At 43.9% G+C, this 22,773-nt stretch overlaps 1 protein-coding gene across 2 annotated transcripts in view; it reads right to left on the reverse strand.

The window, feature by feature from the left end:
• Positions 1-2,442: 2,442 nt before the first annotated feature.
• HTT (huntingtin) overlaps positions 2,443-22,773 on the reverse strand; it is a 138,000-nt gene continuing 117,669 nt past the window's right edge. For both annotated transcript variants that reach the window (XM_054999038.1, XM_054999037.1), the window contains 6 exons: positions 22,242-22,356; positions 19,779-19,992; positions 13,995-14,100; positions 10,954-11,116; positions 7,175-7,335; positions 2,443-3,656 (listed from right to left, as the gene is read on the reverse strand). In XM_054999038.1, coding sequence (XP_054855013.1) covers positions 3,443-3,656; positions 7,175-7,335; positions 10,954-11,116; positions 13,995-14,100; positions 19,779-19,992; positions 22,242-22,356 — 973 coding nt within the window. In that variant the 3' untranslated portion in view covers positions 2,443-3,442. The remainder of the gene's footprint in view (positions 3,657-7,174; positions 7,336-10,953; positions 11,117-13,994; positions 14,101-19,778; positions 19,993-22,241; positions 22,357-22,773) is intronic.

Below are 22,773 nucleotides of genomic sequence, written 5' to 3' on the forward strand. Positions count from 1 at the left end.
TCAGAGAGAAAGAAAACAGCTTTTTCCCAGAGACTTGGTTAGTAACCAGTTATGAAGGATTGGTAGTTCCCGATGCACAGATTTAAAACTGAGACAGAGCACTGCCTTCGGTCCAGCCCATAAAGCTATCTGTCCCATGAGGAGGAACGGAGTGTACAACTAGGTGGTAACACTGATATACCTTCTCTGTGACAAGTGGAAACAGTGTTAGGTGTTCAACCAGAGATAGCCAAGAATTAAGTTTGACTTTATAGATGAATTCCATCTTATTAAATGTAACTGGAAGAGTAGCAGATCTGCTCCCTATAATCGTACTAATTCCTCCAGCCTCCAAGGATGAGGGAGGCTGTGGACGAAGGTGAGTCTGAGTAAAGGCAGCTTGCCCCACGTCTTTGAGCTAGCCAAAGGCAGTTCCAAGACCTACTCATTGGCTATCCTGGACCTTTGCTCAGAGAAGGTCTTGAAGATTTTCATAAGGGGAACTCAGGTGACTGATCTAAAACTGTCTCTGATCCAAACTACAGCAATGACTGTCACTGGATCATCTTTAACATTCTTACTATGATTGTTGCTGGAAAGCAAAAGCGACAGTTGCCATTTTATACCCGATGAGATTAAAAACATTGGATCCATAGACGTTACTTTCCTGACCTTTGAGGAGGGGAATAGGTTCTGACAAAGGGTGTGGATCTGATCGATGATTCTAATCTCTTGGTTCAAATGAGGAGTAAGATCGAGAAGTCCCATCACACCAGGAAACTGGCAAGAGGTAAGAGAGCCCTGGGTTTGACTGGGGCAATCCATTTGCTAAAACAGTTCCGAGGGATGTCTTGGATCCTAAGGAGGTCTTGGAGAATGGGATCTCTGCCCATTGATCCGACCTGGATGCTGACCTCAAAGATGCCACCAATCCAGCCCTATAAGGGCACCCCTTCATGGCAGATGACTTAGCTGCCAGGGGACCAGAGCCGGATGGACTCTCTTCATGGCAGATGACTTAGCTGCCAAAAAGTCAGATCCAAATGGATGCTTCTTCGCAGCGGACAGCTTAACTGGCATGGAGTCAGATCCGGATGGATGCTTCTTCATGACAGATGACTTAACTGCCATTGAGTCAGATCTGGATGCATGTTCCTTCATGGCAGGTGACTTAACTACTGGAGAATTGGAGCTGGATGGATACCCCCTCACGGCAGATGACTTAACTGCCTGGGGATTGGAGCCACATGGATTCTCCTTCATAGCAGGTGTCTTAGCTGCCAGGGAGTCAGATCCGGACGGACATTCCTTCATGGCAGATGACTTAGCTGCCAGCAGATCGGAGCTGGATGGATGCCCCCTTGCAGCAATGACTTAGCTACCTGGGCCAGATCTGGACGGACATTCCTTCAAGGCTGTTGACTTAGCTGCCAAGGAGTTGGATCCGGATGGATGCCTCTTCATGGCAGATGGCTTAACTGCCATGGAGTCGCATCAGGATGCATGCTCCTTCATGGCAGATGACTTAGCTGCTGAAGAATTGGAGCTGGAGGCATGCCTCTTTGCAGCAGATGACTTAACTGCCTGGGAACCAGAGTTGGATGGACTCTCCTTCGGGGTAGATGTCTTAGCTGCCAGGAAGTCACATCCAGATGGACACTCCTTTGCAGCAGATGACTTAGCTGTAAGAGGATCTTTCTGCTATAATGTAGCCATCAAAATGGAACGCCCTCTTGCCTCTGGTCTCAAATGTAAACCGTTGGCAAACTTTACAACGCAGCATTGTGTCTTTCACCACACAGTAGGTAGAGATCATACTTGTCCGTGTGGGTGATCTCAGTACCACCCATAATACACTTCATGAGAGTGCCCTCTAAAACCTTTTAAGGAACCAAAAGAAGTTGAGAAAAACATTCAACTAGTCTGGGTCAGAAAAAATATCAAAATATAGTAATGAAAAAAATATAAATGAATGAAGCTTACAAGTGAAGTTCTCTTTGCGGTGGCTAAGAGAGAACTGAGGAGAAGGGATCGCTCCTCCTGGGTAGTCACATGACCGTTTAGGTGGGAAAACGGGCTGAGATGTGACTGGGAGGAGTAGTCCCTTACTGAAGCTCTATAGAAGAGATAGAAACTTCTTTGGTTGGCAGGCCTGCGCATCCCAATGTGGGACTGCATAGAAGAACGAAGATGAACCATATGCTCCTTTAATATAGTAACTGCTCAGATCTAAATGGAATTGCATTCAGGAATGGCTGAAAACCTTCCCATCTAACAGTTATGACGGCTTTTCACAGTCTGGTTTCATATATCTGGGCAGGAGGAAGTGCTGGCAGCTATGTGCCTATATTGGGACATCACCAGCCAGAAGCTGATATTCCTACCATTAGCTGATATTCCTACCAAACACAAAAGTCCTGATGGATATTGAAAAATTATTTAAATAAACTGAAAACAAATTCAAACTATGCAAATAATTTAATCTTCATGTTTGTCTTCGACACGGTGTTTCCCAGACAGGGTTACAGATAAGACAATGAGCATCCACAAGAAGCCGCTCTGGCATGTACCATGCCACCTGGCAATCTGAACATTCTTGAGTGGTTCACATCTCAGTAAATCATTTCAATAATCTGCTGTAGTAGGACACTAATATTATCATCCTCTTCCCACCCTCACCCTTCCCCTGTGCTTCTCCTCCATAAGCATGAATGAATAGGGTTTGAAATATACAGGCAGAGAGGGTTACTTTCTAAGTGCAAGCACGTTTTTATACCACCCATTTTACATCTTTACATACTATACATGATACAGAAATATTTATAGAAGTTAAAATTTTTAATTGCAATATATCGTCTCAAATTTTAAATCCTGAGGCAAAAAAGTGTATGTGCACCCCCCCCCCCAATACATCCAATACAACAACAGTGTGCTCGACAGCACCCAGAGGCAGAAGCATCACAGAACGGGCATATCAGAAACTCTCTTTTTACAAGAGATGTTCTGCAAAAAGCCTCCAATCTGCATCACGCCAGGACAGGCTATATACAGCTACACGGAACAAAAGCATTTTGGGTTTTATGACTGCAAGATGCATTATGTGACTGAGTATTACCAATATTAGTGAAAACAGGGAGGCTTAAAAGTTGAACAGTGTTTGGCTTGCACCCAGTACTTGTCAGTATTTTACACAACAATTGTTGCCCAAACTTTACAAAAATAAGCTCTGACATCCCTTCAGCACATCCCTTCCCTCCTGACGAGGAGATCTGGTAATGTTCCTTCTGATGACCCTTGATGGTTCCAAGGAAGAAGGAAAAGCAGAAACGTAGGAAGCACAAGGCCAGAATGGGGCCATCTGGCCCTCTGTATCCTTTCCTAGGGAGCTCACATCTCAGATGTTTGTTTCAGGTCGTCAGATACCAAACCGCCAGTTGCTTCTTCCTGTTGCTCTGCCAGCGCTTCAACATGCTGTGACCTTGTGAACGTTTTGCAAACATGTAAGCAAGCGGTGATACGGGTTCCCAGGTGTCGCTACCACCTCAAATACGGACTGAAAGGCTCTGCGGTCCAGTTCTTCGTCTATTTGATGTCTGTAAAAGTCTATGGCCACCAAGCAAAAGAGGTTTACGTCCACTTGTTCTGATTTTCCCATTCTGCTGATAATATGTGGAAGGCTAACTGGTGGGTCAAGGATGTAACACACACACATCTGAAAAGGTTTATATAAAATACCACAAACTTTAATCATACCATTCCCCAGCAAGGCTAAAATAAAAAAATTAATTTTCACATATAACCATAAAGAAATCCAATCTAATAGAAGTTTCTACTTGTTTTCAGAGAACCCAGTGCTTTCCCCTCTGAGTTTGATTATTTTGTGGGTCAGTCTTCACTTTAGGGAAGCAGGCAGAATTGGTCTATGAAGGCATTCCAGGAGAGGGGCTTCCTCTTGACCTTCCATCTCTAGCTGGAAGTCAGAAAGAAGTCTTCCCTACTCAGTAGCAAAACCCCAACAGGAACCAGTGCCCAAGAAGCAATAGGACTAAAAAAATGGTCTCAAAAGAACAATGTCTGAACTTTCCCTGAAAGCAAAGCCATGATCTTTCTCTGAACTTTCTAGAACACAAACCAGAAGATTAATCCTCTTATGACCGAGAATGCCAACTTTACTTATTCAGGTTGACATCAAGCATGGAGCTCCTGCCTCAGCTCTTCCTCTGAGAATCCCCTTTTTTCCACATATAGCTGGTTCAATGAAGTCAGGGCTTGCTTGGGGTGGCACTATGAGGGGGTTGGCCAGGAGTAAGCATGCCACCAGCAGCTGCCTCACCTGCCTGCTAAACCCCTCCTCATTTCGAGCAGCAAGCACTGAGAGCCGAAAGCCGGCGATCACAGCCAGAGCAGACCCCTGCCCTTTGCTATCCTGCTTCCATTCTTACCTGAGTAAGAGTAGAAAAAAACACTCTTCCATAGTGAGGCAGGCAGACTCAACCAAAGAAGCCACTGGGGGAACCAACACTCAAGTAAGGGGGAAAGGCAAATGAGTCTCAGAAATAACTCCAAAGCAAACCAGCCACATAAGGGGTCTTTCTTCCATTCTGCTGAGCTAGGACTCCCAGGTCCTTCTTAGGGAAGGCATCTGCCTCTCACTGCTGCAAGACAGCCACACTTCACACGAGTCCCACATTTTTGGAGGGGTGTAATGGCAGGCAGGGGAAAGAGCAAGGGCTCCTGAGTTCCCAGAAACGATTGGAGCAAAATTCACTGGAGGCAGGAGCCTCTCTCCTGGTCCATCCCAGAGGAAGGAATACCAGGAACATCTAGGCATTTAAAAATAATAGGGTTGCCAATCCCTCCCCCAGCAGGGCTCCTGTGTTTTTACCAGTTAACGAGCAGGCAGAAACTCAACCAGTGTAGCTCTCCTCTTTATCTCTCCATGCTAGAAACTCTCCCCTTCTGAGTTCTGCTTTTTATTATAATGGGAAATTCCAGCCTTTTCACCTGACAATTCTAAAATCCTCTGCTAGCAGTCCAAAGGTCTTCTTGTACATTACAGTAATCCTAACAACCACCATCCTGTAAGTGAAACTGGGAGATTTATCCCAGTATTGCCGACAGCAGGCTGAGACGGGGCGGGTAGTGACTTTTTGGCAAAGGCGAGATTTGAAGTAGGCTCATGATTCATACAGAAGACTTAAAAGTGCCACTTAAAGCATTTTTCCCTCTTCCACTACTGGGGCACACATCTGGAAAGTGAGCATCTTTTGCATATGTGAAAAAATAGCAAGGTTATTTTAAATTTACTTTAGATTGCTGGACTGCGTGGTCCTATAGAAAGGGTGATTAAAAACTTGTGTTTAACCTTTAAAGTGCTTGTGAGATTTCAGCCTCCACCATGAATGCTTATACAAGCAGTGAAGGAGAGAGCTACTGCAAGCATATTACAGGGGCACTAGAAGGCTAGTCTAGGAGATCAGTGTCTGTTCACCTACCCTATCTGTAGTCCACTTTCTTCCAGGGAACTTGGAGCCACATACTTGACAAGGTGCACGGCACATGAAGGGAAATGGATGCACCAGCTTTTTTGGGGGGTCAATATCATGCTTATTCCAACAGCTGTTTTACTACTTGGGGAAGTATTTTGAGTGGAATGTTATGACAGCTTTCCCAAACTGTTTTTTGATTGAAAAGAAAGCATTTGAGAAAAATGAAGTTTGAATGCATACACATTTGAGCCTCGGAGGATCTGTGGTTCATCTCCAGTACAGCCCCTGGTTGAAACTTCTCAAATCTTACAAAGCAAGAAGGCCTGTTCAAGAGTACCTTTTCACACTTAAGGAAGAAAAGCAACTTTTCCCTTGAATAAACACTTTGAACTGAGACATAAGAAGGATCAAACTAAGCATAACTTTCTTTGCAAGGATCTCAGCAACTACCGGGCAGTAGGAAGTATCTGTGCTGCTCAGGAATTAAAGCTGAGTGGAAGTAGTGGTGTGCACCAGAAAAAAACTTCGGGTTTCCCGCTTTGGGTTTACTGCAAACAGCTAGAAAAGTGCTGCGGCTGCTGCCGCTTTACTCAAAGCTTTCTGAAGCGATACAAATCGCTTCAGAAATCTTTGCTTTGGGATTCCCGAATCAGCTCAGCAATAATTCAGGTTAAAAACCCGAATCGGAAAACCAAAGCGCACATTCCTAGGGAGAAGAACTGTATGTTGCTTGTGGGGTCAAAACTGCAGAAGCCAGCCATATCAAAAGAGGCATCAGACATTGTGGAAAATGCTGAGGGTTGTCCTAGCAGAACAGGTGTGGTGGACCCAAGTGGTACTTCTGCTTCTGGAGGTAGAGTTCCTTTTCTACTTGATTTCTTCCAGGTATGATTTGGGGGGGGGGGGGCACGCCATCTTCAGGAGCTTGCAGAATTCACACCTGTCTCAAGCAGCTCCTGCACTTTTCTTTCTTTTTGTGTCACTTCTAGGAACATACAGCCATTGCACCTCCCATCCCAGCACTAAGAAAATAGAATCCAGAACTTCACTCCCCACCACACACACTTAATTGCCAGTTCTATTGCAAAAACTGGCTCTGTGTTTGTCTAGATCTCTCTGGCTGTGGAGATGGTTGCATGTGGCGCCCCCTTCCCAAATGTGCTGATTGGACTCCATTAGCAGGCACTTCAAACATGTCCAAAACGGCAGCCACAGGCAAGGTCATACTACCAGATGCCATTTTTTAAGGCAACCGAAGTCACATAGAAGCTGGGTGCTCTGGAGCATGAGAAAGGGTGAGGGATAACAAGGAAAAGGGATTTAGGAACCAGAGTCATTCATAGATGGTGGAAATTCTTTCCCTGGAAACTGGTGACAGTGGTGGGTCAGCAGCAAGGCACAGGAAGGCAAAAAGAAAGTTTAAGCTCCTCATTGTTCCAATCAAATCCTTCACTAAACTGAGGTTAAAAAGGAGAAATAAATAAAAAAATCCTCAGAATTAAAGTTAAACCACTGAACTTGGAGACATGCTGCAAATACCTTGTTAGCTGCTAAATGAGGCAAGGCAGGCCTGAGAACCCGAAGGGGGAGGAGATTCCCAAGGTGTCTCTGGAAGCGACCAAGAAGAGATGCTTTCTCAAAAGCAAACATCTCCCTGTCCAACCCCAAGAATGTACAGAAAATATATACTGTGCTACGAAGGATACATAGCTGAAATCCACTGGCTGGTGGAAGCGCTGACAAAAAAACAAGACAGACTCCACATCGCCATGGCGACAGGTGTTCTCTGTGTGAAATTGGAGAGCGACAGCATCACCCAATCACGGACCATGGATGACTGGCCAGTAGTATGCAAGGTCTGAAATACCTGCAAAAGATAAAACATGCAGTTCACATTACATTCTAAATGAATGGCCAACGTGCGTGGTTTTGAAAATGTTGAGCTGTGAAGTTCCTTATTCAAATCTTAGCTCAGCCATGACCTTATTCTGAATGCCTCCCCGCCCAACCTCATTGTAAGATGACATTAATATTACTCCCTGTCTCCCAAAGTTGCCAGAGTTATTGAGATAAGAGAAGTGATTTCAGCTCTTCAGAGAAGTGTCAGACTACTACTGTTACAATGGTTGTTGTGAGTTTTCCGGGCTGTATTGCCGTGGTCTTGGCATTGTAGTTCCTGATGTTTCGCCAGCAGCTGTGGCTGGCATCTTCAGAGGTGTAGCACCAAAAGACAGAGATCTTCGACAATACTACTGTTACAATTAAGAATTCACTTGGGGAGGCTGCTGAAGTCTCATAAAAGAGGAAGACACTTGAACCACGGCTAAAGCTCAATGCAGGCTGAGCATCTCTACGCCAAAGAGCAGGAGAATACAGAGAATGTATCAGCTGGCCAATGACATTTACATAGCTATCACTAAATGGTGGACTATAGGCCTTTTCTTGAATTTGTTCTGCTTTTGGTCGGTCAAGAAGTTGGGCACTGAACGTCACTGTGAAGCTGGGGATGACTGCAAAATTGCATTATATCAGATTCAATGATTGAATAAGCCCCTCCTTCACACCGCTCATCAGATCAAATCTCAGTCATCATGAGCCATTCATACTTTAAAAAAATCCATTTTATTACACCATCACCTCTGGAGAACCCCTGAATTTTAAAAACAAAGGGTCAGTTTTGGGGGGGTGGGCAGAGGGGCAGTTGCCCCAGGCGCAAAATTCATAGGAATGCAAGAAACTGTGCCACGCCCTTGGGGAGGCCACACTTGCTGCCTGTGCGCTGATGGAGCAGCCTGGTTGCTGGGTGCCAAGCCAGCCTTCCTGCAGCAGGCTGAGCTGGCTACTGCAGCGCGGGCGCCTGCAGCGGAGTGGAGACTGCGCTGTGCCCTTGGGGAGGCCACTCACGCTGCCTGCGCACTGATGGGGCAGCCAGGTTGCTGGGTGCCAAGCTAGCCTTCCTATAGCAGGTCGAGCTGGCTGCAGCAGTGTGGGCGGCTGTGGCAGAGTGGAGACTGTGCCCTTGGGGAGACCACCCTTGCTGCCTGTGCGCTGATGGAGCAGCTGGGTTGCTACCCAGAGTCCATACTTGGTGGACAGTAGGATTTTTTTAATGTTACTGCATGCACATTTTCACAATTAAGGCATCTCTAGAAAAATGCACCCAAAGAGTAACTAATAAAAAAGGAGATTCTCTAATGTGAGATACAGTTTTAATATTACATTAGAAAATCTCACCACTAAACTCTGGAAAAATAAATAGAATGGGGGCAGTACTGAAAAGGTAAATTTTAGAGGCATTAAAACTAGAAGGATAATATGTGTAAAGATATGATGTTGTAAAGGAAAATAGAAAATGAAATATATTTTATTTTTCTTTGTTCTTACTTTCTTTAACTTTCATTTCTTTTTCTCTTTTCTCTCTCTCTTTTTATTCCCTTTTTATTTAATTTTCCTTTTCTCTGCCCCTTTATTGGGCTTTTAATCTTATTAATAAAATAAAAATTATTAAAAAAGAAACTCTTACTACTGAGACTCTGTAATGAGCTATAAAATTATACAGCATATTGGAAAATCATCTAATTTACATTAAATTAATCCTTGAATTGTTTTTCCAGAGATGTCTTAATTGCAACTAGGGAACTCAAGAAAAAATGTTCTTGATATTTCCCTCCAGTGGACACAGGGAAACATAAGGAAAGCAAAGGGAGCTCTTTTCCTGCTATATCATGACATTGTGGAAGTGCAACCCCATGGGACCTAACCTCTCCCCACACTACAGGGTCTGCAAACTCTGTGGACATGGGTCAAGGGGAGAGAATGGTTAAAACACACAGAGTAGGGGATCTGATCTTGTAATTCTGCTTCTCAAACTTTGTAAATTTTGACAGAAAATTGTTGGCATGAATCCCCAGGAGTACAGAGGGGCTGAAACCTAACTGGGACAGAGTAGGAGGAATCGGAGCCTCTCTACTGGACATGTTCCCCAGCAATTTCTCCACTTTCTGAGATGCTATCATGCCCTGGCCACAGACTTCCACACTTACCTTAAGAACTTAAGTTCTTAAAAATGACTGCACCAACGATAAAGATGTTGTTGAGCCCAGTATTAAATTCCGCATGCATGTGGTGCAGTTGCATTAAATGCATGCTCAGTAGATGCAACTTGGTGTCACAAGACATCATCAGCCCACTGCAGGGCTGAGGCTCTCCCAGGCTTGCCTATGAGGATGATTTCTTCCCCCCTGGAGGGACAATCATGGCCACAAAAAAGGAGCTCCTACTTCCATGGAAAATCCTTTTCTGATCTTAACTAATGTCACCCTATACATTCTCCAATAAATAGGTTAATTTTTCTATGGTATATATAACCCTCTTCTCCCACTGCAGGTTTTTTTTCTTAAATTTGAGGGTTTCAGTAAAAGACCATAGAGGTAAAAAATAAATGCATACCCAAGGCAATGGGTATCTAAATAAAACCTACTGAACACACCAGCTACTTTATGAAGCATTCATGGTAAGGAAGGTTTAATGATTTAATTTGTTTTAATTAGTACCTTGAAAAAGTCTGGAGTTGTAAGAAACATGCAAGTATGTTATGAGTCCACAAGAATTAAAAATAGGAATCACTGCTTAACTGGGGTCTACTTAGAAATTATGTTGTAAATGATACTGTTTGCTGATTACTTCAGTTTGGGCATGATTATGAAAGCTTTCTATGTAAGAATCCAATGTGGTGGTGTGATCATCCTGGGAACATTTGGGGATGGGAGTGGGGGGAGCATCTGCACAACATGGCAACATCACTTCCTAAAGATCCAGATGTGATGTCACCATGTCATGAGACGCTCTAGGAATTCTCCCAAATCTCTATGGGGAATTCCTACAGAGTTGCTAGACACAGTGATGTTACTTCCTGGGTCTTCATCTGCAAGTGACATTGCTGTCTGATGTCATCCCCCTATTTTATGCCTGCCACTTCACTGAAGGAGCATGGGAGGCTGTGGAGCATGGGTGAGAATTTGCTTGCCACCACTGGGCAAATGGCAATCGTAGTGGCCATCAAGGTGAGTCCAGCCCTCCTTTCTGTGGTGAGTGGATGGCAACCAATTCAGAGGCTAGATGGCCATCAGACAGCAATGCTGATTCTGTGAACCTAGGCAGATCATGAGAGGGAGGGCAGGAAGGTTTACATCAGGGCTTAGTTCTTTGAGATGCTGAGTGAACTGATGAAAGCTGATGTTTTGAACCAGTCTCTCTAACATTTCCCAGGCCACCACTTTTTGTTGTATATAAAACAGAGCTTGTTGGATTTAATCCTATACATCTGACAAAGGGAATCTGTGACTCACAAAAACTTACCCAGAAATAAATTTGGTTAGTCTTTAAGGTGCCACTAGACTCATATTTTACAGCCGCAGACTAGTATGGTTACCCATTTGGAAGTTACAGTAACAGGGAATGTGAAAGGTTGCATTTTTTTTCTTACCTTATACACCACAGTTGCCATAAACTGTGGGTATGGCTGCTGGTTAGATAAAAATTCTCCAATAACTTTATTCATTACATCTTGCGGAGGGAAAAAATCATCAAGAAACTGAGGGAGTATCCGAGCTACTACCCTGGCTTCAAAGGGAAATCCTTTTCGGACCCTACAAAGGATAAAAAAATCTGTAGTCACTTGTAGTGCTCAGGCTAACCATTAGAATAATACCGACTCATTTATTTATTGGCTTTTTGACTAGAATCTCCAAAGGGGCTCACAACACCCAACATTCCATTAAAAAAATAACACCAATTTAAAAATTAAAACTAAAATAAACGGACCTGTGAGAACAGATGTGGGAGGAAGAGAGCAGACTGAAAAGCAGAATTTTTAAAAAGTAAACTAAAAAGAAAGTTAAAAAACCTAAATGTAAGTTGAAGAAAAGACAATCCTTTTCACAGATGGAGAACACGGGGGAGGGAGGAGTGTGCAAGCTGAACCAGGAGCAAGCGTGGGGTGGGGGCCACATCCTAGTGAATGGCCACAATAGTAAGGAATCGAAGATTCCCTTTGTTCACCTTTCCCCTTTCTACCCCAGGCAGCCTTTCCCCAAGGGCCCAGCTGCATGGTACCGGATCAGTCAGGCTCAGATGTACAGCAGGGAACCTATAAGGACTTGTTTTTAAATTCTTTTTTTTAAAATATTTATTAAAATGGTCCTAGACCAGCATAAACATAAGCCATCATAAAATTCAGGAGCTCAAAAGTAAAAATTATTATAATACACGAGACTAAAAATACCATGTCGGCATTTCATTAGTTATTTTTATCCCTTCCTTAACTGGCGAAGTTTATAGGCTGCTGTGAAAAACTTTGCACTGCATGCTGTAACCATTGAGTGTTCACCCATCAATAACATTCTGGTATAGACTAATTTCAAATTTCCAGGCTACCTTCTAATTATACAGAAGATAAACTTGTTGTGGATTTCTTGGTAAAAGGAGCAATGTAGTAAAACATAGATTCAATCTTCCCTGTACTAAAGGAAGTAGCCTATCTTCCATCCGAACCTTTTTGTAACGCCCCTCTAAAACTACTGAGGGGAAGGCTTGATTAGGTGTTAATGATGAAAATCCTTCTTGAACCACATTGAAGGGGAATGGCCATGGCCTGATATTTCCAAGGCAGCATTTCAGTGCTCTTGACCTCTAAGGTGGTAGATATATACCCAGACCACCCTTCAGTCTCCCTGGCCCTAAACCTGGAATTGCCTCTAATGGAAAAGATTGATAACCATCGAGTGTGAGGCCCTTGGCTGTCCATGTTTCTTGCACCATGATAATGTCAAAATTCCACTGAAGCAAGGAGTTATCTAGACTTCTGCTTTTACAATTAAACCAGCCCGCAATGTTCCATGTAACGATTTCTAAGTGTTTTGTAGATCTCATCTTATTGTAAGGAGTTGTTTGTGTGTGTGTGTGGGTGGGGGGGGGAATTCACTTTCCCCTGTATCCCTTCACAGTATCTTCATCTATGGCTGATTCCACACACGTTGGATAATGCACTTCCAATCCTCTTTATAGACCATTTGGAACGGATTTTTTCGTGTGCTGAACAAAAAATCCACCTCAAACAATTGATAAAGTGCATTGAAAGTGCATTATCCAACGTGTGCGGAATCAGCCAATATTTACTAATTTACTTCATTTATATACTGCCTTTCTCTACAGTGGGGACCTAAAGCAGCTTATTACATCATGCTTCTTGCCTCCATATTATCCTCACAACCCTGAGAGGTAGGTTAGGCTGAGCGTTTGTGACTGGATCTAAGTCACCCTGTGAGCTTCCTCAGCAGAGTGGGGATTCAAACCTGGGTCTCTCACATTCTACTCTGAAATTCTAACCACAACCCTACACTAGCTTTGGGGGGAGGGGGCTGCTGTTGAGCAAGTAGCAAGCAGCCGGGCCTGGGTGAATCATGCAGGTCATGTGATATTAAGTCGTCTGGTGTTTACTTCCGGGCCAGCTCCAATGAGTCCCCCTCAAAGGCCAAAACAGCCCTGGAAATGGCTCTGTCCCCTCCCCCTGTCTTTTACTGGCAGAAACCAAGCCTGGGATACTGACCTGTTACTTGGTTGCCTAGCAACAGCCACTGAGGGCATCTGGAGATGCTTTAATCATTTTGGTTTTCAAAAAAACCCTGTGTGTGCACGCGCACGTGCATATGTTAATGTTCAAATTTTCTGCTAGCCTGGGTCATTTTTCAGGTATGTAGGAAGATCTGTCTAGTCTGTTCATGGCTTTAGACTCTGGATTTAAGTATCCTCAGATCTGGGCAACTTGGCTATCAGTATGCAAGTTTATATTATTCTTCCTACTGTAGTTTATCTCATAAAACTAAGTCAAGGCTGATATGACAAGGGGGAAAAAGTCACAGGGAAACACTCTGGAACAGAACAAGAGACCCACTTCTCAAGCAGCCAATGCTGGAAGGAGATAGCCTTGCATTTGTGAAGAATTAACTAATCACTGTGGGCCAGCAGGCTTGAAGGGGTGCCCACTCACTGCTGAGAATTCATCACGTTTTCTGATCCTAGGAGCAAGGATATGGAGGAACACGTGACTCATCCTCTGGATAGAGGAAAAGAGAATCTTGATTCTCACATTGCTGCATGCCCACTCAGGAATTTCTGTATAGCCAAGACTTCTAACTGCATATTTTTCATCTCTCTGTAGGATTTCTATTTGAGTCACATTACTAGGAAACAATCAGAAAATAAAAAGCACTCTCTCTCTCTGTGTTTTGTTTTTGTTTTACCAACTTACCTGTACTGTTAAAACTTGTTGACTTTTGTTTACTGTTGATAAATGTGTTAAATCAAAATTTTTTGAAAAAAAAATAAAATAAAAATAAATAAATAAAAAAAACAGCCAAGATAGGAGCTGAAGAAGAGCCTGAAAAAAATAAAAATTAAAAAAAAGAAAAAGCAACTTCCTCGTGTTCTAATAGTAACTGTATTTGCTTTTTTCAAACAATTCCTTACCTGTCAAAAAGAACAGAAACACGCTCCATAGCCACAATTACAGACTCACTATCTGGGGCAGCTTGATTGGAATCCGTAACTCGTCCTGGGCTGATTTTCTCTTTTCCTAAAGGCAAAAAGAACCATGATGGCCCTTTTAATTATACAGTGGTGGGAGCTGCTGTATAGTCAGGGCAGAGTGCTTTTTCAATGTTCTACTACTATATACCAGGAAAAATCTATCCATTATAAAAATCAAGGCCATGCTGGTAGGAAATCTGGCTCAGGAGAAGGGAAATCTGGCTAAATTTCAGCAAAATCCGATAGCTGAGTCACAGCAGTTAACTGTTTTTGCTCTGAAGTGCAGGTTTCCTGTGTCCGAATGTCTTCACTTTTCCATTTTGATGGTTTAGATTTTATCTAAAAATTCAAAGATATTGTAGGGTCTTTGTGCTCACCAGCTGACTGAAATCCTCTGTTTATTCCTAAGGTTCTAATCTTCCAGAGTCCCCATTTAATGAAGGGCAAGTTATGAGCACGTGCCTGTTTGGCAAAGTGGCAAGTGGCGCTTTCTCCCCCCACCCCCAACAAATAAACAACAACAACAAAACCTAACCAGCCTCTGCAGGCTGAGTAAGCAGGTATGAAGCAGCAGGAACTGGGGAAAGGATTCAAGGAGTGAAATGCTGCCCAGAGAGATTTCCTATTCCAACTGGCTCTGGAGTCAGGCAGTCTGACTGAGGGGACAGCATCTCCTCTTGACCAGCAGACTGGGCCATGAAAAGAAAGACACAGAGAGGAGGCGGGGGGGACTTCCTCAGCTCCCAAACCAAGCCTGGGACCTGAGAGAGGCATCTACTACACTGACTGCATTTTGGAGAACTCAGCTGCTAAACAGTGTAAATGCTTAAAGTGAATGAGGAAGATGCAGTGAGAACTATTGAGAAATCCTGCCTAGTGATCTGAGCTTCTAGGCAGGTAGGATAAATATCAACAGCATCAATACAACAGGATTTAGCAAAGGCACAGGCTGACTTCCAGGTGTCCCATCTTATAGACTCGCTCTCTCTATAGGACATGTTCTACAGACTACTGATGTGGTCTTAGGGAATAGATTGCGATGACACAATGTTCTGCTGCTCCATAGGATATTCAGAACTTTCTTATGCAGGCTGTAACTCTCTGATTGCCAGTGCTGGAAGACAACAAGGGAAAGTTTTGGCCTCCTGCCCTGCTTGTAGACTTTTGGGGCCACTTGGCTAGCCCCAGCATAAAACAGGATGTACTACATGAACCGCTGCTCTAACTCAACATGGCTGTTCTCATGCAGCATGGATGCTCACCAAATGCAGTCATTCTGCCAGCCAGCCAGCCTAGAAGAAATCTTTGCTCCCTGAGAGGACTGCCTGATGGAAACAAACAGAACCTTGGACTGCCTTTGTTGGGCAGATAAAGAAGCCAAGGGCCTTTCTGACATCACAAGGCATCACTGCTTTTCCCTTGAGCGTGGACTAGCACTAAGGCAGAAGGAGAGAGCAAGACAATCTCCCCTGGAAGATGGAAAAGAAAATTAACCTTTGGGAGTTTCAGAACCATCTAGCCCTGTAGAATACGCACAACAATCATGTGTTATTGTTTGGCAAGAATTTTGAGATCAGCTCTTGAACGTGATACAGCCAAAGGGTCTAACGGAAACCTGGTCAAGGTAGACAATACCTAATTAAAACCTTGTTGGGAGTCTGTAAACTATGAGAAGATTAAAAAACAGAACCTCCCTCTGGAAATGCCCTGATGTGAGGATGAGGCTACCATGAAGGCCACAGGCCTCTACGAGCCAGTCTGATGGAGGCGGCGTCTCAGGAGGGCTCTTCTGTCTTGCTTCTGCTCTTAGGTTGCAGTTTCTGGTGTCCCATTGGAGGAGGAGGAGTAAAATCATAGGGAGACCAATGGGGCACTGTCAGGTAAGGGCTTCCTCCTGCAGCCTCCCTAGGCTGGACCCATGGAAATACAAGAATTAATCAAACAGCCCTTGCCCTCTGTATCCTGTATTCCACTGGCCCAAGATATAGTGCAAGGCATATTTCAGCACCACTTCCTCAATAAGAACTGCCCACCCTGGAACCACTGGAGCAAGAGGCAAGTGAGTGAGGGAATATTATTAGATTCGCTTCTGGAAATGCTAGGGGTTGAAATTACGGGCCCAAATGGAAACTTAACTGGGAGTTTGTTATCGCCCTCCAGATCAGAAAATAGAGGAGGATTATAAAATGATGACAGGATTAAAGATGGCTGCTAAACAAAAAAACTGTGTTGTAATGGGTGATTTTAACTACCCACACATTGACTGGGCCAATGGGTGTTCGAATCGGGGGAGAGAAAGTGAGTTTCTAGACTGTCTCAATGACTGTGCTATGGAACAGATGGTTACAGAACCTACTAGGGGAGAGGTGATCCTGGATTTGGTCCTCAGTAATGCTGAAGACCTGGTGAGAGATGTAAATGTGATTGCACCACTTGGGAACAGTGACCATAATGTTATTGAGTACAACATATGTATAAATAGGAAATTGCCAAATAAGACCAACACAGCCATGTTTAACTTCAAAAGGGGTAACTTTTCTGAGATGAGGGGGTACGTGAAGAAGAAACTGAAAGGGAAAGTAAAAAAGGTCAAAACACTTGGGGAATCTTGGAGACTATTTAAAACTACAATCCTGGAAGCTCAAATTAAATATATACCGCTGGTTAGGAAAGGCACAAATAGGTTTAGGAAAAGGCCAGCATGGTTAACAAGCAATGTAATAGAAGCTGTAAAAGGTAAAAAGGATTCTTTTAGGCAGTGGAAAACTAGTCGGAGTGAGGTTGATAAAAAGGAGCATAAGCTGTGGCAAAAAAAGTGCAAGTCTGTGATCAGACAGGCAAAAAGGGAATATGAGGAGCATATTGCAAAGAACATAAAGAAAAACAATAAACAATTCTTTAAATATATTAGAAGTAGGAAACCAGCTAGGGAGGCAGTGGGGCCCTTGGATGACCAAGGCGTAAAAGGATTACTAAAGGGTGATAGGGAAATGGCTGAGAAGCTGAATGCGTTCTTTGCTTCTGTCTTCACTGTGGAAGATAAGAAGTGCATGCCCACTCCGGAAGCACTGACTTTGGGAGGGGTTTTGAAAGACCTGAGTCACATTGAGGTGACGAGAGAGGAGGTTATGCGACTGCTAGATAATTTAAAAACTGATAAATCACCGGGCCCAGATGGCATACATCCAAGAGTTCTGAAAGAACTCAAGTGTGAACTTGTAGATCTCCTCACAAAAATATGTAATCTGTCATTAAACTCTGCATCTGTTCCTGAGGACTGGAAGGTAGCTAATGTTGTCCCCATCTTTAAAAAAGGTTCCAGGGGAGATCCGGGAAATTACAGGCCAGTCAGCCTGACGTCAATACCGGGTAAGTTGGTGGAAACTATTATCAAAAATAAAATTAGTGGGCACATTGATGACCAAAAGCTGATGAGGAAAACTCAGCATGGGTTCTGTAAGGGAAGATCTTGTCTCACCAATCTGTTAGAGTTCTTTGAGGGAGTGAACAAACAAGTGGACAAGGGAGACCCGATAGCTATTGTTTATCTTGACTTCCAGAAAGCTCTTGACAAAGTTCCTCATCAAAGGCTCCTAAGTAAGCTCAGTAGCTATGGGATAAAGGGCCAAGTCCTCTTGTGGATCAAAAACTGGCTAATTAATAGGAAACAGAGAGTGAGTATAAACGGGCACTTCTCACAGTGGAGGGTGGTGAGCAGTGGGGTGCCACAGGGGTCGGTATTGGGTCCAATGCTTTTTAACTTGTTTATTAATGATTTGGAATTGGGATTAAGCAGTGAAGTGGCTAAATTTGCAGATGACACGAAATTGTTCAGGGTGGTGAAAGCCAGAGAGGATTGTGAGGCACTCCAAAGGGATCTATCGAGGCTAGAAGAGTGGGCATCCATGTGGCAAATGAGGTTCAATGTAGCCAAGTGCAAAGTAATGCACATTGGAACCAAAAATCCAAAATATAAATACAAGTTGATGGGGTCTGAACTGACGGAGACTGACCAAGAGAGAGATCTTGGAGTCATGATAGATAACTCACTAAAAACGTCAGCACAGTGTGCGACTGCCATAAAAAAAGCTAATGCTATGCTAGGGGTTATTAGGAAAGGGATTGAAAACAAATCAGCCGGTATCATAATGCCTCTGTATAAATCGATGGTGAGGCCTCATTTGGAGTACTGTGTACAGTTCTGGTCGCCACACCTTAAAAAAGATATCATAGCACTGGAAAAAGTACAGAGAAGGGCAACTAAAATGATTAAAGGGTTGGAACACTTTCCCTATGAGGAAAGATTGAGGCGCTTGGGGCTCTTTAGCCTGGAGAAAAGACGACTGAGGGGAGACATGATAGAGGTTTACAAGATAATGCACGGGTTAGAGAAGGTAGAGAAAGATGTGTTTTTCTCCCTTTCTCACAATACAAGAACTCGTGGGCACTCTATGAAATTATTGAGCAGTCGGGTTAGAACAGATAGAAGAAAATACTACTTTACACAAAGGGTGATAAACACTTGGAATTCGTTGCCACAGGAGGTGGTGGCAGCTACAAGCATTGCCAGCTTCAAGAGGGGACTGGACAAATATATGGAGCAGAGGTCCATCAGTGGCTATTAGCCACAGGAGATAGATGGTATTCTCTTTGTGGGGAGGTGGTGCTCTGTTGTCTTGGTGCTGGAAGGAAGGCAGTGGGAGGGCTTCTGGTGTCCTGGCCTCACTGACAGTCCTTTAGATGGCACTGGATTTCTAGCCACTGTGTGTGACAGAATGTTGGACTGGATGGGCCACTGGCCTGATCCAACATGGCTTTGCTTATGTTCTTATGCTTATGTTCTTAATATTCACACTGAGCCAGTCGTCTGGATTAGTGATACACCATTGGCTGAAGGTGCTGCAGAACCTAACTGGGACTGAAAGATCAAGAGAAAGAGCAGTTGCCCAATCAGTGAAAACGACAGGGAAAGAATGTAGTTACTACTGATTTAACAAACCAGCTCATTCCAAAAACGAATACAGGCCAGAACCATTTGTCACTAGGATGCAAACTGGCAACCAATTGCCAACTGTCACAGCTGCCCATGGCAGCCAGCGGTCTGGCTCTTTTCCTGGACCAGCACAAAAGGAAATTCACGTGTGACGTTTCCTACATAACTTCAAGAACCTCCTACAGAAGAAAATAGCAGCTGTGTTTCATCTGCATGCCAACACATTTTTTTCTAGCATCCCTGAACAGCTTCTCTTTCAAAGGAATCTTCTTGGTACTATAGGGGTGAATAGAAAACCACTCTTTTTATTTTTTAAAGGAAAAGAGTTTAAAATTTCACTAAAAGCTGGCCATGTCCTGATATTACTCCACACGAAACAAAGCTGGGAACTTAAACTGTTTTGCCTTGAGCCCCTCAAATCATATAGAAAGTCTGGATTAAACTCGATTTTGGAGTGACTCTTTCAGACTTGCTGCATTTGAACAGGGGTTAAACAAGTGCCAGCCCACTCACCTAAGTCCAAAGCATCTGGAGGAGAGGGAGGCAGTGCACCTGATTACACAGCCTGCCATGTTTAAGAATTTATTCCACTGTTTAATGGGGCATTACCTACACAATTACCATTCGAGAGGACAACTCAGTGAGGCTATCAAAGGTATGACGTGTAACCACCACAGTTCTTAGGAACGGTTCTTGCAATGCAAGTCTGCATTTGAGGACTAGACCCACACCTGTATACATGCAAGTCAGCATTAACCCCAGCGCCGCCATGGCTCTGTGGGGGCTCTGTACATTCACACGGTCTACACTCAGTTTCACTAAGGATTCACTATCCAGTCGAGAGAGTTGCTCTGAAAGGAGGAGCCGTTCCAAGCCTCTCAGGATGCAGTGATAAATAATGGAGGGTGTGGATTCTTCACTTCCAGACAGCATCACTCCACACATCTGAAACAGAAAAGAAATTTAAAACCCACATATGGGGAAGCGTGCAGAGGAAACCAAGTTTAGAAATGCAACTGCAGGATTCAGAAACCTCAACTGCATTATCAAAGGGAAGCAATAACACTGCACAGTTACATTGGCACTTGTTCCCAGCACAGCACCAAGCTCTTTGCTAGCCTCTCACTGAGCATTTCCCCAGATTTTGCCTAAACAGCAGGGTTGCCTCTTCATCAGAACTGGTAGCGTATGGCTTGACTAACAGAATCTTTCTCTTTCTTGAAAGAATCACAGAGTCTGTGGTTCTTGCCTGCTGCAAATGCACTTCTGTATTCAAGACCACAAATAAAAAAGCAAAAAAAAACCCACTTCAGTGAACCTGGTGCAACAGGACAGGGAAATATCCACAGTGTTAGCAGTCAGACCCCTCCTCACTGCTAAGAGGGCAGTTTATGAATGGAATTATCATAAACACCTCTTCCTCGTATATTATAAGTCCAAAGCATGCCTGGCCCAGAGCAGATGCCAGCCCAGGAACCTGGAAAATTACCAGTGTGTGAATCAGAGTGGCTGATTGACTGATGTCACTCCATGACCTGGAGAGACAGATTCAGAACTCTGGACAATGAGGCTCTCAGGAAACTCCTGACTTATCTCGTCAATGCCTGATCTCACTTCCCCCTACCTATCTACCCTAATCAAAGCTATTCAGCAAACCTGGCAGCTTGCCCTATCCAGTGCTTAAAGGGTCATCAAGCACTTTTTCACCTATAGTCCACCCCAGACAGGACCCATCAAACCTCTCCCAACTTATTGTCTATCCTCCGGACAACCCATTAAGCTATTGTTTTGGTGGGAAAAGGCGTCCACTTGCCCCAGGGAACATTTTGCCCTATAATAACATTTGATTTATATACCATCCTTCAGGACAACTTAATGCCACACTCAGAGTGGTTTACAAAGTGTGTTATTATTATCTTCACAACAATCACCCTGTGGGGTGGGTGGGGCTGAGAGAGCTGTGACTGACCCAAGGTCTCCCAGCTGGCTTCAAGCAGAGGAGTGGGGAATCAAACCCGGTTCTCCAGATTAGAGTTCTGCCACTCTTAACCACTACACTAAACTGGCTCTATAACTGGACTCCCTAGCCACCACTGAGTGTGTATATGTCTTGGGACCTGTCCATACATCTCCAAATCTGTTTGGGCCTCTTTGTCATGAAACGCTGGTCATTTTGCTGCTGTCTTCATGGACCTCTCTCTTCAAGACTGGTAACTATCACACTCCCTGAAACTGCTTTCTCCCCCTTTCCTCCCTGATTTTCTAGGTTAGTCTTGTATGCGTGCTGTGTGTGGTTTTTGTATGTTTGCCTTTTTTATTTCTCCTTTAATAAAAAAACTCTTTCCTGTTGAACATTCACCTTATTTATTTCAGAGTTCTCTAAGGGAATAATCCTTGTAAACATAGGTGGAGAATCCCAGTTACTCCCTCTCACTTGTCTCCTTAAAGCTAATTTCCCCCAACTAATTAAGGAGACTGCCTATATGGGTAACAGAAGGATGCAGGAAAATATGCCAACACATGGCCACACTTTACCTACATGAAAACAAAGACAACATCTGCTTCCAAGAAGCTGTGAAACTCATCTCTTTATTACAGGGGGCCCCAACATTTTTGAACCTGCGGGCACCTTTGGAAGTCTGAAACCGTGTGGTTGGCACAGCCCCCAAATGGCTGCAATGCAATGGCTGCTGCAGAAAGCAGAGCTAGCCACCCAGTGGCTGCTGCGGGAGGTGAAGCCAGCCACAGCTTACCTTCAGCCACACAGTGGAAATCTTTGTGCGGTGCTGGCAGCTGCTGGAGCAGCAATGTTTTTAAAAATCTGCACAGCCAATCAAATCTCCAATGGCTTATCTTTTTGCCACTGGGCCATGCCCACTTTCTAAAAACTCTTGATGGGAAACAGAAAAGGTGCTGGTGGGCACCATGGGACCCTTGCCTTATATATTCTGTTGACTCAGTAAATGCAGTTACCAGGGCTCTCTGCTATGCTTTTAAACATATGTGAAATTTAGACCAATCAATGCACTGTAAAGGCATCAGGAGCACAATGGCTCTATTATGGGATAGCAGCCATTTCTTTGCGTTGTGGGTTATTGGTTAGCAGACATTTCATTCTCTCTCTCAGCTGTGCTAATTTATCAAGCTTATTGCAATTCTCAGGGTCCAAGTAACCTCACAGCACATGCACATACCTGTATAATTCCTGAAGAGAACTCAGGCCCGACATCAAGTGGGTAATTTTCTATTAAATAGAATGCCACTGCACACATTACTAAGGCGTGCTGCTGGTTGTGGACATTCACACAACTGTAAGAACAGGTAGAAAACACAGATCATTATCAGTATACTGAAATCCAGTCTTCTGCTAAAAGCAAGCTTTAATTATTTTAAATGTGTGTGTCTTTAAATGCTTGGTGTGGTACAGATGAAGGGGGGGGTGAAAGAGGGATGAGTGAGTGAGATGATTGGTTGATGACAGAGTGTAGGCGGAGTGAATGCAGTTTTTAGTGACTGAGGGAGAGAAAAGAGTCAGACTGGGCAAAGCAGGCAACCTGTGTGGAAGCCTGAGGGGGTTCTAGTTCAGTCAGGCAATCTGTGTGAAGCCTGAACTGTGTGTTTCTGAGACAAATATTGTGTGCAGCCTGAGCAAGTCTAAGCATTTCTGAGAGAAATATTGTGTCTGGGCAAGAAAGGCGAGCTGCGTGCAGCCTGAGAGTGTTTAAG

The sequence above is a fragment of the Eublepharis macularius genome, chromosome 15 (genome assembly GCF_028583425.1).
Source record: "Eublepharis macularius isolate TG4126 chromosome 15, MPM_Emac_v1.0, whole genome shotgun sequence".
NCBI classification, from domain to species: domain Eukaryota; kingdom Metazoa; phylum Chordata; class Lepidosauria; order Squamata; family Eublepharidae; genus Eublepharis; species Eublepharis macularius.